General features: G+C 40.0%; 1 protein-coding gene across 1 annotated transcript in view; it reads left to right on the plus strand.

Annotated features, from left to right (window-relative positions):
- The first annotated feature begins 11670 nt into the window (after positions 1 to 11670).
- Positions 11671 to 13206, plus strand: part of LOC109475442 (IgGFc-binding protein-like) — a 65483-nt gene continuing 63947 nt past the window's right edge. Inside the window, 1 exon segment of the mRNA XM_019776042.1 lies at positions 11671 to 11716. Coding sequence (XP_019631601.1) covers positions 11671 to 11716 — 46 coding nt within the window.

The raw sequence follows: 13206 nt of genomic DNA on the forward strand, positions 1-13206 counted from the left end.
ATGTGTGAACTTTTACTGAGCCAAGCAGAGCATAGCACTTCCCCACAGGCAAGGACACCTATAAAAACGTCAAACAGTAATTGGGTATCAACATATCGCTAATTTGTGAATTCAAAAGCCCAATGAATGAATGCATACATATTTAAGTGGCTCACAGTTAGTGACTGTTACATGGACTTACCTATGTTCTCATTCAAGATGTTCCAGAGTCTGCGCCTGTTACCTTTCTGTCGTGTTACGTGAGTGACCCTTTATTGAGATACGCCTTGGCTGTAACAAATTAATTTGCACGTGGCAGTCACCAACCCCCTAACAACGTTAACAGTATCGAGTGCTGAAAACTATCATATCGGATCGCAATCCTCTGAATGTTTGATAAGACGATAAGAAAGTGTATATCTTTCTAGGACACTGAAGAATATTTTTGTTTGCCTGTGTGAAGTTATTTTATTGTTTTATATATGTTCAAATAACCTAGACCACGATGTAAACAGTTTATTTCAAAGGAATGGACAAGCAATATGCGACAAGAAAAGAAGAATGAGATTAAAAGATGAGAGAATATGACGAAATGCGCCGTGTTAAATGGCATTAGACATCCGAAATGGATCTCAGCAATTGACAAGAAACAATCATTTCATAAGGGTCCAAGAGTAGTCTGCTACTGTAGTGGGCCTAGAGCTAGGGTGCTGTCCTTACAGGGTAATGAGCTGTAAGCGACAGGGTTCATATCATCCACCACTTATTCACACCTGTCTATAAAACATGCCACAAAATACACAATAAACCTAATCAATTGATACGAAGGCCCATAGGTACACTTAGCATTTTTTATTCCACTTTGTATTTTCTATGGGCACTTTGTATTTTCTATGGGCACTTTGTATTTTCTATGGGCACTTTGTATTTTCTATGGGCACTTTGTATTTTCTATGGGCACTTTGTATTTTCTATAGGCACTTTGTATTTTCTATGGGCACTTTGTATTTTCTATGGGCACTTTGTATTTTCTATGGGCACTTTGTATTTTCTATGGGCACTTTGTATTTTCTATGGGCACTTTGTATTTTCTATGGGTACTTGTTTTTTTTCTGTGTGTACTTCGCGAAGTTTTTTTGGTGGCTGGCGAAGCGACATTCATTTTGCTTTGATGTGGATGCTCCCATTTTTATTATGGCGGTATATTTCTATTTACCATTCTAGGCAACTAAATTTATTTTAAACCTATTAAAACATAATATACTTTACACTTTGAGAAAATTTTGTTTGTTTTGCATGCAATGTTCCACACGTTTATTAATTAGGAGTATCAAATAGTGATTATTACATCCTGGCATAGATTATGTTAATGTAGACACAGGACCATACTATTTTCGGGGGTGCTAGGACATATTGTTCAGACTTCCGTCAACATTTCCGTAGCGATATATGGTAAATCACTTCCTCGCTGAATGTTAATTACCCCTTTGTATTAAAAAAATCCCGTAATCTAAAGCGAGGGTTCATTGCCAATGTTGGGGAAAAATTGCATTGCGGTTTGCTGCCCTCCTACCAACCGCGAACGTTCATCACATGCAGTTTACGCAGGAAATATGGACAATATGCCGTTTCAGTAAATAACCTGACATCTAAAATTGTTGAAATATTCACAGAAACTCAAATTACACTCTAGGTTGACCGTCTAATCGTGTGGTAAGCTACATGTGTGCTGTAGTGACATGAATTGGCACTTTTGTGGGGAGGGGGCGTCCCAACAAGGTCAACGACCTCCATGGCTTACGGCCTATGTTTCACGCTTTTGCACTTCATAAATGAACAATTTTAGATGTCAGGTTATTTACTGAAACGGCATATTGTCCACATTTCCTGCGTAAACTGCATGTGATGAACGTTCGCGGTTGGTAGGAGGGCAGCAAACCGCAATGCAATTTTTCCCCAACATTGGCAATGAACCCTCGCTTTAGATTACGGGCTTTTTTTAATACAAAGGAGTAATTAACATTCAGCGAGGAAGTGATTTACCATATATCGCTACGGAAATGTTGACGGAAGTCTGAACAATATGTCCTAGCACCCCCGAAAATAGTATGGTCCTGTGTCTACATTAACATAATCTATGCCAGGATGTAATAATCACTATTTGATACTCCTAATTAATAAACGTGTGGAACATTGCATGCAAAACAAGCAAAATTTTCTCAAAGTGTAAAGTATATTATGTTTTAATAGGTTTAAAATAAATTTAGTTGCCTAGAATGGTAAATAGAAATATACCGCCATAATAAAAATGGGAGCATCCACATCAAAGCAAAATGAATGTCGCTTCGCCAGCCACCCAAAAAACTTCGCGAAGTACACACAGAAAAAAACAAGTACCCATAGAAAATACAAAGTACCCATAGAAAATACAAAGTGCCCATAGAAAATACAAAGTGCCCATAGAAAATACAAAGTGCCCATAGAAAATACAAAGTGCCCATAGAAAATACAAAGTGCCCATAGAAAATACAAAGTACCCATAGAAAATACAAAGTGGAATAAAAAATGCTAAGTGTACCTATGGGCCTTCGTAAATTGATTATGAATGTAGTTTTCATTTTGTGCGTTTGACTTTATTGGTATTTTGTGTGCCAATCTACTCTGCTGTAACATGTTTCTTCTCAGTTCTAAGTTAAAAACTAATCCTCCTGGGGCTATATTTGTCTTACTTGTTTGTCTTTTGTTTTTCGACATCTCTGTGACCTTCAATTACATCAACAGGCGCACAGTCTGTCTATACGAATTATCAGACTGTGATAGGAGGTACCAATTCCGGTCGTTAACTTTTAAGTCTGTGCTAGCATCAATTCAGTTTTAAGGCTAGCCCTCATTTATGATATAACACACTATAGTTTATCATAGTTGTAATTTGTTGTCTATTTTACGCTTCTTTAGACAAAATGCCCACAGCTGCAGTGTACGTGCACGCTGTGTGTACGTGCACGCTGGCAAGGTCGACCCTGTGGTGTCTCTAGTAGATCACCGATGGCGATGCACGTGTTGTCCAACCTGTTGGTCTAGCTTCGAATTCCCGTGCAGGTGACTCACGGAACACTTGCTTGTACTTCACCATTATTCCTATAGGGGGCGTTGTAGTTATGTGGATGACAAGTTTTGATAACGTCCGTGTACTGTGTTTGTTGAATCCAGTCACCCGGCAGTGAAAGGTGGTTGTCTTGTCACATTGCAAAACATTCAAAACACAAGTTACGAATACTGAATATTTAAAAGTAAAATAATGTGTCCGATGTTCTTAGTTTTCAGGCAGGTACATTGTATCTGACGGTCAGTTTCCTCTAGGGACAGTGACTGACCACAAGGCAAAGAGTAATCTATGGTAGCTGCGGTGTTGCTTTGATGAAAATTGTTACCGTTTGATTAATTCCACCGCTTGCTGTAACCTTAAGTCCATGTCTTCCACTTCACGGCGTCCATTCAAACAAACAATGTCTGTCACATCATGCCGTGTCCAATTAGTACACACGAAAGGTGAAATGTTGCAATTCAAATATCAAATAAATCCCCGGTATTATCAAAGTTGACCACAGACGTGTTTCTAATGACCTCTTTATTCATTTCAAGGTCATGAAAACGCATGCCTTACATCAGTCGTATACTCGGACTAACAATGAGATAGTGCTCGATGTCACGTTGTTTTGCAGACGACATGGCGTCAAAGGGGCTACTAGTGAGTCGTCTGAAAATGACGTCATGTGTCAGTTACTACGAGTGGGAGACATAGCTACGATACGACAAAAATAAAATAAAACATGTGCACGTGTAATATCTAGATCTATAGACCTTCGTGGATGAAAAATTGTATTGGATATTTTTCCCTAGAAGTTGCGTCCCATGGCCTGGACTTTTGTGGAAGAATGCAGATGTGGGAACCACAGTGCCCTGGGGAGGAGAGCCGGTTTTGCGCAGCCTTGAGTAGATCAAATGTCAACACATCATCAGGGGCAGTTTTGTTCACTCAGTAGTAAAGAGATACGCGCGTGTCAGTTCCACAACATCTGGAAGTACTCTTTACAGACTTTGAGTAATTTTAACTACGTACACTTTGGAAATCTTCATATTATATTGATGAGGAATATGTCAATGAGATATTGGCGAAAAAGGTGTGCTTTGAAGCTACAAAAATCAAGCATTATCACATGCATGATGAGACATTTGACAGAATGTTTCGTTCCTGCACTCCGTGATTTCAGAAATTTGTAAACCTTCTATAATACATATTTTTCCATTGGAATGAAGAAGTGACTCAGCATTTATCGTGTTACTTAGAGGATACTAGTGACACCAGAACTAGGTGATTATGATAAGCATCATATCTAGTGTGCACTGACATTTCAATAACTAGGCATTCCTCGTCACCGGTAAATGGCCATGTCCTGGGGACATGTACATGTCGTCTGTACCGGGGCTCCTGTCAGGGTAGGAACCGTTTTGCTAGAGATTGATGTTGAACGGTGTCAGGGTTCATCTGACGACTGTGACTCTCCCTTCGCAGGCACTCGGTGGCACAAATGCGCTGACGGAAATGATGATGCTATGGACGTTTTGTTGCGTTGTGGAAATCTACGACACAGTCAGTGTTTCAAAGATAAAAACTGTTTATTTGTGGCTGTTGCAAAAGTATCTATGGTTGTCATGACACTTATTGGTCGTCAAGTGTCACTGTGAGCCACAATACTTACTTTTTTCTGACGTCCGACAGGTCGTTTACTTCATGACGGCAGTTAGACATAGGTTGGTGCATGGCTGCAGGCAATGTACGGACGTACGCGGTTTGACCGCATATACTCTCCTGACTTTACTTCGGTGTCAAGGCTGTTGGTCTAAGATTTGTACAAATCGTAAATAGACTGTAATTGGAGATTATTTCATACGTACGAGTTTCTTGCATTTTTGTCGATCTTTCTTAATTAAGCAAAGTAGCAAATATTTTGTCTCAAAATGGTTAAACTGTGATCCATCTTCGATGTAATTTGACAACTAACCTCAAAATCGTTCTATAGGTGGATATAATGACTCCCATCCTCTTGGATAGGCAATTGCCTCCAAATTACATTTATATGGGTATACGTAATGTTGATTTGCTTCTCAACTTTGATAAAGTGGCACTTTAATTCTACGTAACATGGCATCTCCATACATAGAATCGTAGACGTTTTTCTTCAGCTACAAAAAAGTGTCAAATAAAGATCCAGTTCAACACAGCTCATTGTTAAACTATCCTTCCTCGCGTATTTATCATTGACAATTTTTACTACCAAGCAATTTGGTAGGGATGATTACATTTGATGGTACACTTTTCCTCAGGTTCCAGATCGCTTCTGCCGACCTCTTTTGAGTAATTCCATCCAAGTTGAGTGTAAGGTTTACACCGTGGACAGGGGAATAATACGAGTGTAATAAACTTGATGGAAAGAACACCTACTTACGAGATCATGCACCAAAACTTATCTGAACGGTGCCCAGTTGGTGTATTTGTCCTGCGTTCTTTTGTTTTCTTTTACATATCGTGCAATCACACACGTTGTGCATTAATTTGTACCATGAATGAGATGTGTGCCAAGTAATGATAATGATGAATTAACGACGCTACCAACGTTGAATGTACTAGTATGTGAGATTATGTACGTGAGAATATGGCGTCTTCACGCACGTAAACAGTAATCCAGTCATGCACAGATGAGCTCCTTTCAAAACATGTACATCGCCGGGGGTGAGTTAGTCACACACGTCATCTCAAGGACAGGAGTTGACCTATCCGCCATGTTGTCTTAGTTGTCTGCTGTTTTCTTCTTTTTTTTTTTAAAACTATATTATGGCCCCTTTATTTGGTTTAAGTGGTGTTAAGATATAATGATGAGACAAAACACTAGAATGACATATGAATTAGCAGACATCCAGGGATTGTTAAGACGACCTTTTCTCATCTGGATCTTACAGACCCGGGTCTTTTGTTATGTTCTAATGATATGAGCTAGTCAACAGTGTGGTATATTATGTAGTCTCGCATGTCTCAGTGTGTACCACTTGGACAATTACTTTGTCCCCTGCACCACCCATACCCGTAATTACCAGTCGTTAAATGTCGGACATCCAGGTAGCATCCAGGTTTGTGTAACACGAAATTACCGGTGTGAGTTGCCAGTGATTATGATTAGACTGTACGTAAGTGGGAATTGATCATTATTCCTCTTACACTCAGTTAACTCGGCCATTTTTCCTGTCTGGCCTGAACGAGGTCGCACTTATATGATTAATAAAACAGCAGTATTTTCTGCTGGATATTTCGTCCATGTCACCGCCGACTGTTTCAAATTCAGTCATACAAACCCAGATTATTCAGTTGAAACACTTTACATGTACATTAGTCCAATATTTGTCAGTGAAACAGCCAAAAAAAAAAACATCTCAAACAAGCTTTTTCACTTACTATAATGTAGCGGAAGAAAAGCAAGCTGCTCTGCTTAATTGCCGAAGTTGAGAAGTGATTGTATCTAGCTATCTAAATGGTATAACTTCACGTTTAGCCGTATGTGTCCAACATATTATGTGAAAATTAGTGTGCCAAAGTTTGTTATGAAATTTTCCACTTAGCGGTCGAGTACATCATGTGTACGTGAGAACAGGAGATGGTTGTGATGAAGCTATGGCAGATAACGTTAAAGGTACCCAATGCAGTTTTTAAAGCTTGAAAACCAGATTTTTTTATAAGTCAACATTTTAGTTATTTTTCTACATAACAAGTTGAAACAACAATGTATATCGACATTCATGGAGAAAAATTGACGGACGAAAATTGTGACGGAAAACGGTTACTGGTAGGATCCTGGGGTGATTTTTGCGGTACCATCCAGAAAATAAAGACTCATCTGGGGCTGTTTTCTGTGCTGGGTTGTATGCCCAAAGCTAATGTGGGGCAGTATATGCCAATATCATACAGATTACCTTATTTAGAATATTTCCTTTTTTTTGCCACTCTGAAATCGCATTGGATACCTTTAACAAGACAAACGACATTGACCCTTAAAAACTCAAGGAGGCTCCCGCATTTTCCACCTCATAAAACCCTTTCATAGACAAGCCATCACGTGTCTTGTGACGTAAACGTACGACTTGATCGACCTCTGTTCCGTCATGGCATTATCCAGTTCAACTCGCATCTGTTTTCTGACAGTGGCGAAAATTTAACACTGAAACTACGCACTGTAATCATTTAGCTATGATAGTACTTTTAATACATAGTGTTCATTCATAGTGTTCATTCATATCCTATTAGCTTATACAGTATATACGTTACGCTGCTGATGTCATCCTTATCAGCTCTACACCGAGGAATAAAATGCCAATTGGACTCAATGTATCGTTTGCAATAGCATTCGTCCTCTTGAAACATCTGAAGATGTATTTTTACCAAATATCAATTCATTTATCCTCGTTGTTTGTCGACATTTCCTGTTCCTGTTAATATTAGGCCTTTCTAAGACTCCTACACCATAGCAACAGTCAGTGATGAAAGATAGCAGATGTTATATGAAATGTCTGACTTCTCTGATTTATTTGATTAATTTTGTATTACGTGATGTTCTACATGGATGTCTAACCTTTATCGTACCTTGGCAACAGTTTCGTCAATGACCCCTGACCTGGCATGACTGCCCGCATCAAAGGCAAACTGGTTGGACAATCTGTCGGCCCACCCTAGCCTGGAGGAGGTGGGTTGGAACATCGCACATTTTGGGCGAGCCCATTGTCTTAAAACAAAGGTGGGGGTATCAACAAGATACTTTTAATTCTAAAGTTAATTCCGAATACAGTCGAAATAACAATGCATACTTGAGCCATAAAAGTTAGTTGACGTCACCTATGCCGACGCAACGTCAAGTGTTTTTTTCCAAATACCTTTTTCAGATTAAGGTACAACCGCCCTACCCCCTAATTATAATTTTACCTGGATTATCAACTTCAATGACGTCTTTGTTCGGGGTAATTATTGCATTATCTCGGTACGCGCGATTGCACGTTCAGTCCGGGGTCCGAGGAGCTGTCTCTCGGACAGGTCGGCGGCGTGCTCTGGTACCGGGGAAGTTGGTTACAGAGTTTTCTCTTTTCGTGTAATCGGAGATATTCGGACCTTTGAGCCACAGACTCCCCGTGTGTGATTGCTGGAGCAGTGGTGGAGTGAGGCGACCTCGGCTGGTGGGCACACGCGCCCGCGGGTTCACCCGCGTCTTCAACATTCTTTTGAGGTGAGGATTGCGCTGTCTTTTGTTTCACCGTCAATATCGTCACATTGATCATGATACGTCGTAAAGTGCTAGTAAGAATGATTTTCAATCTCCTAGTCTTGTTTGAAGGAGAAGTTATCGCTGTGCATGTGTTTGAAACAGTTCTGATGTACTATGTAGCTATGCACATGGGAGCGCAATGCAACGTGTTGCGCTCGATTCGAGTTTGATAAAGTATTCTTCAAGAGTGCACATTTACATAGACAGAACACCAGTAGACTTCCAACAAAACACGCTCTACGTATTGGCTTACATTGGATTGAATGACCTTGTTAATAAGAACCCAAGAATATTCTCTAGGTCATGATTTTTTTTTCTAGGTCATGTTTTCTTACTGTAGCAAAACTTAATGTAAGTCTTAGGGGAGAAAAAAACGTCTTGATGTGCTAGAACCTCACTGAGTATGTTCGTGCCGATTCATATTTTGTATTCAAGTTAGTGCACGGTGACATGTACGATCGTCGTAGAGTATTCTTGCGATAGTGTGTCCTTCCATGTGTCCTGGAAAATTCGGCTAGTCTGTTGCTACGGAAAATGCTCGGTCTATCCTTGTCGGGGCCCCTTCTCGTGGGTCGTTTCTGTCACAGGCTGGTTCACGGACGATTCCGCGGCATCAAAACCGTACGGGAAATGTGGCCGCGCCGTAAAAATGCTAAAATGCATGTTCGTGATATTAGTTGGAGCTTTGATACTTCACTTATTAGCAAAAGGCTATTGAGGATTGGAATCTTACTGCTTTGCTCTGACGGCCGACCGATGGGATTCCTTTCTTCTGACTTGTATTTGTATGTTATTTCATTTTTGACTTTTGTATTCACTTGTTTATATGTCTATGATGTTTATGTGTAAGTTCAGCTATATCCACATATTTGTTTCTATGTATAGTGGTAGAAGACCTTGCGTCGCTGTCCTTTTGTTGTGTGATGATTAAGATTTATTCAAGGCCCCTGGCTAGTTCTGGCAAATTTCTCGTCGTCGTCGGGATCAGTCTCAGGAAAGCGTACCTGATCGATCCTCTACGGTTGAGACAAAGTAGGAAAGGTGGTACTTATTGGCTTATTTGGGGAAACATAGAACAAATTATTGACCTGGCAACGAAAACCCGAATTGTGCTGACGTTTACAATCTTGAACTTAAAATACTACGTAGTAAATCATACTTGTAGAGTGCAGACGTCCCCATGATAGAACTTTACGCTCTTGAATTGAACGATCACGGTAATGATAACATAATGAAAAGTTGATATAGTGTGAGAGCCAATTACGGACCGATTGAATGTACAATGCTATTGTTTTTTTTTTTTGAGGCAACCCTAAAAGATTTCTTCAAGGCCCAATCTGATTCGTCTGATTCGGCTTCTCCTTAGTTTTTGTTTCTTTGATTCCCATTCACTAAACCTGATTCCGGCAGCTCTTAAAGTATAACTCCCAACTCAGCTTCATGGAGAGATATGAAAACAGTACTTGGTTTTACTTGTAGGCATCCGTAGATTCTAGTTTCCAACTCGTTCTGCATCAGTTTTTAACCGTCCATACAGTCAATGCCTTTCTATTGCCAGTGGGCCAAATATATACATGTTCTAGCCGTACAAGAAGGAACGCATCATTTCACCTGGAGAGATGATGGAAGCATTCTGACCCAGGCCATGGTGTTATGGCCGTGGACGGCGTCTGACTTGTCAGCCCTATGTACGAGTATTCTAGTATGGCTGTCCCGGCCACTGTTGTACATTTTTATACGTGTAGCACACGGCAGCTAGTCTCCACCAGACTCCTTTTGCAGGCTGAATGAATATACGTGCAGGCAAATGGAGCTTCTCTGGTCTGCTACCTTCTCTAGCCAATTATATCCCCTTTTTAGGCCGATTTCTACTATTTATTCAGCCTGCAAAAGGAGTCTGGTGTAGACTACATGGCAGCTAAATACGTATCTCTCACACAGTTTGTAATAGGATAGGGAAAATAACGTTGTTAGACGGCCACGTACATGAAACACAGTGAAAAGTACGTTGATCAAAACTTGTTGTTGCAAAAGAGACAAGAAAAAGTTAAAACGAAAATATACATCGACAGTTCACAGATATTCGCATTTATATTGTAAGCGCAAAATGGGAACATGAACCATATCTTTGTATGGATATCTTGGTAACGTGTATTGTGTGAGAAGCATATCACACACGGACATCTTCCCAGTGTTTTCTGATGGTCGTTTGGGAGGCTTTTCAAAACTTCTGTTATTAGTATTAGAGCCAACATGTTAACAGTCAAAATTTCAGGTAGTGATTAACAAATCTTTGACTACATGCGTCGTCACAAATTTGCAGAAGGATTATATTTTCATTTCCTGCATGTATCCTCGTCAGTTTCCCCGAAATTATCTTTCTGATGCGGCCTTTTTGTACATGGATGGATGGATGTTGGTAAAGCTGGCGTAACAAAGCTGGAAAAAGGCCGATCACTAAATATCACTGCGCGATTTTAGGGATCGGCCTATGTTGCAAGCACCGTCTATTATAACAGGGTAGATGTTTTAGGGTAGATTCTGTGGCGATTTTGACAATTTGGCGACCTTTTTGCGATCAACAAATTCGAAAGAAAGTCTTGGACATTGTGACGCCGGATGCAAATGTTCGGCTCTCATTTGTGGAGCGTTATGCATTATGTCAGGTTTGCATTGTCAATTGCATCACAGCAATGCGTTCGTTGTACGGGGGAAATCATGCACGTTCAATCACTCAGCTTTCCGAGACCTTTGACATTTGACGCACGTAGTGTGGTGTAGTTGAAAAACCTGCTTTCCTCTCAGCCAAAGGCATGCATAACGCACGTACACAGTCTAGTCTGTACCAGGCCTTCAAGAGCAATTAATAGTGTGATTCGGCAGAAATAGGCCGAAGACGTGAGCCCCTGCATCTGGCAAATGAATGACCCTGCGACTGTCAAGGTCAAACTCCGCTTGGAAATAGTTATCTCTATTTAGCTACATTTTACTATTTTCTTCTATCCCGTGAGTGGACTTAGTCTGGTAGAGACTATACGCATGCGGCCCCCTCGTACTTGTAATTGTACACGTTAAGGCCCATCGTCGTAGTACGATCGGAAACTGATAGCATTCTTGAGACAGTCGTGCATGTATCCTGCAATATCAAGCTTAAGCTTTCTTGTAATTGAAGATTCTTAAGGTCCTTATAGCTGGTTGGTTCTAAGTTACCACCTGCCTAAAAATTCTACGGTATCAAAATTGTTCAACGACCTACAACGAATGTGAGCCGCAACATTGTATCTTTTTAATGTACGCAACGCTACCCTGACCTAGGGTCATTCCAGCCATGTCAGTGAAGGACACCAGAGTTAAGATTTTCTACATGACTAGAAGTAACCTTTGTGGTGCATAATCACTTATCGCCTTATCATCTTCTACGTCTCCTGTAGAGAATGACCACAGGCACAAGACAGGGATTTGATAGACCGAGTTAGATTTGAAGATCTCCCGTCAGCATGTACATTTGTATCATCATCACAACAACCCCAATTGTCTTTAAAGGCCGGGATCTTGCATCATTCTTGGGCAACCATTCGTATAATTGAGAGACATCACACTTAACTGGCTTTGTGACAAAGGCAATCCTAAAGACAATCTCGTGAACGCATATTGTGGGCGATAAGTCTCATTCCTGATAGCTTTAAAATTTTCTGTTTTAGAATGGTTATAGGATTCAACAACTGAATATATTTGAATGGTAAGTTTAGGAGTTTGTCCAAAGGTGCGTGATGGTCTTTAGATACAATGTCCTGATAACGCCTGAAGAAATTTTCAAGCAACAGGAATGTCATTGTGACAGCTGAGTCTGAGTCACTCGATTGATAAGATTTACCATAGATTGTTTTGGCTAAATCTCAATATCTTCCCACCGTTTCGTAATTTCTACTCTACCGCATAAACTGTCATAACACCTTTCATATATGAAGAACACAAATACGTGTATGTGAAAATGCGCACCAAATCACCTTGCCCGCACTTTAACATTTAATTTTAACGCATCCGACTGAACAATTTGAAAACCTGCCTCCCCCTTCGGCAAAACATGACGCACGTACATGTACACAGCCAGCCTGACCTTTTGAAATAGAGAGTTAATTCAAATATTTTGTTGTGAATAGAAACATTCATTTTTTCTCTCGGCTAGGGTCATATATATTCATGAAATGTCAACGTTGTTTTTCGATAACCTTATGTTTTCCTGATCTTTGGTATTTCCAACATTCTACTATAAGCGTTACCTGACGAGTAGAAAGAAAGCCTGATATCAAAAGATGTTATAATGTGTCTATATCTGATAAACGTTGTATCAGATTGGCTCTAGGTTGTTGTAATTGTCCTCAATGCCGTCATATCTCATAATCTCTTCTATATCTAAAGAATGTCATGATACTAACAGAACATTCTTTACCTGAAAAACTACAGCTCGGTTTCGTGATGGTGAAGTTGGGTTGTCTCGTCCTTTCAAAATTTCACCATTTTCTTTTGTCTGTAAGTTATTCCTCGCCTCTTTGTTTTTAAGTAAAACGATTCTTCATGATCTACCTGATCACAGGAATCACGCTTGACTGACTTTGTGACAAATGTCAAGATTTAAAATTCACGTCAAATATCTTGTAGAATATATAGAGACATTTGTGTTAAGATCTTTGGAATTAACGTGTCTGATGTTGAAGTCTAAAATGCGTGGTGAATCTTTTCCTTCATCATTCGAATTTAGTGATTCAGTCAAACACACAGTGTTAGCTCTGCGTGACCTCTAACAATCATCTAGCGTTATGAAGGTCAATCCGTCATTCCGATAGTTCAGGTAAATGGTACGGGG

The sequence above is a fragment of the Branchiostoma belcheri genome, unplaced genomic scaffold (genome assembly GCF_001625305.1).
Source record: "Branchiostoma belcheri isolate BF01 breed outbred unplaced genomic scaffold, Haploidv18h27 scaffold34, whole genome shotgun sequence".
NCBI classification, from domain to species: domain Eukaryota; kingdom Metazoa; phylum Chordata; class Leptocardii; order Amphioxiformes; family Branchiostomatidae; genus Branchiostoma; species Branchiostoma belcheri.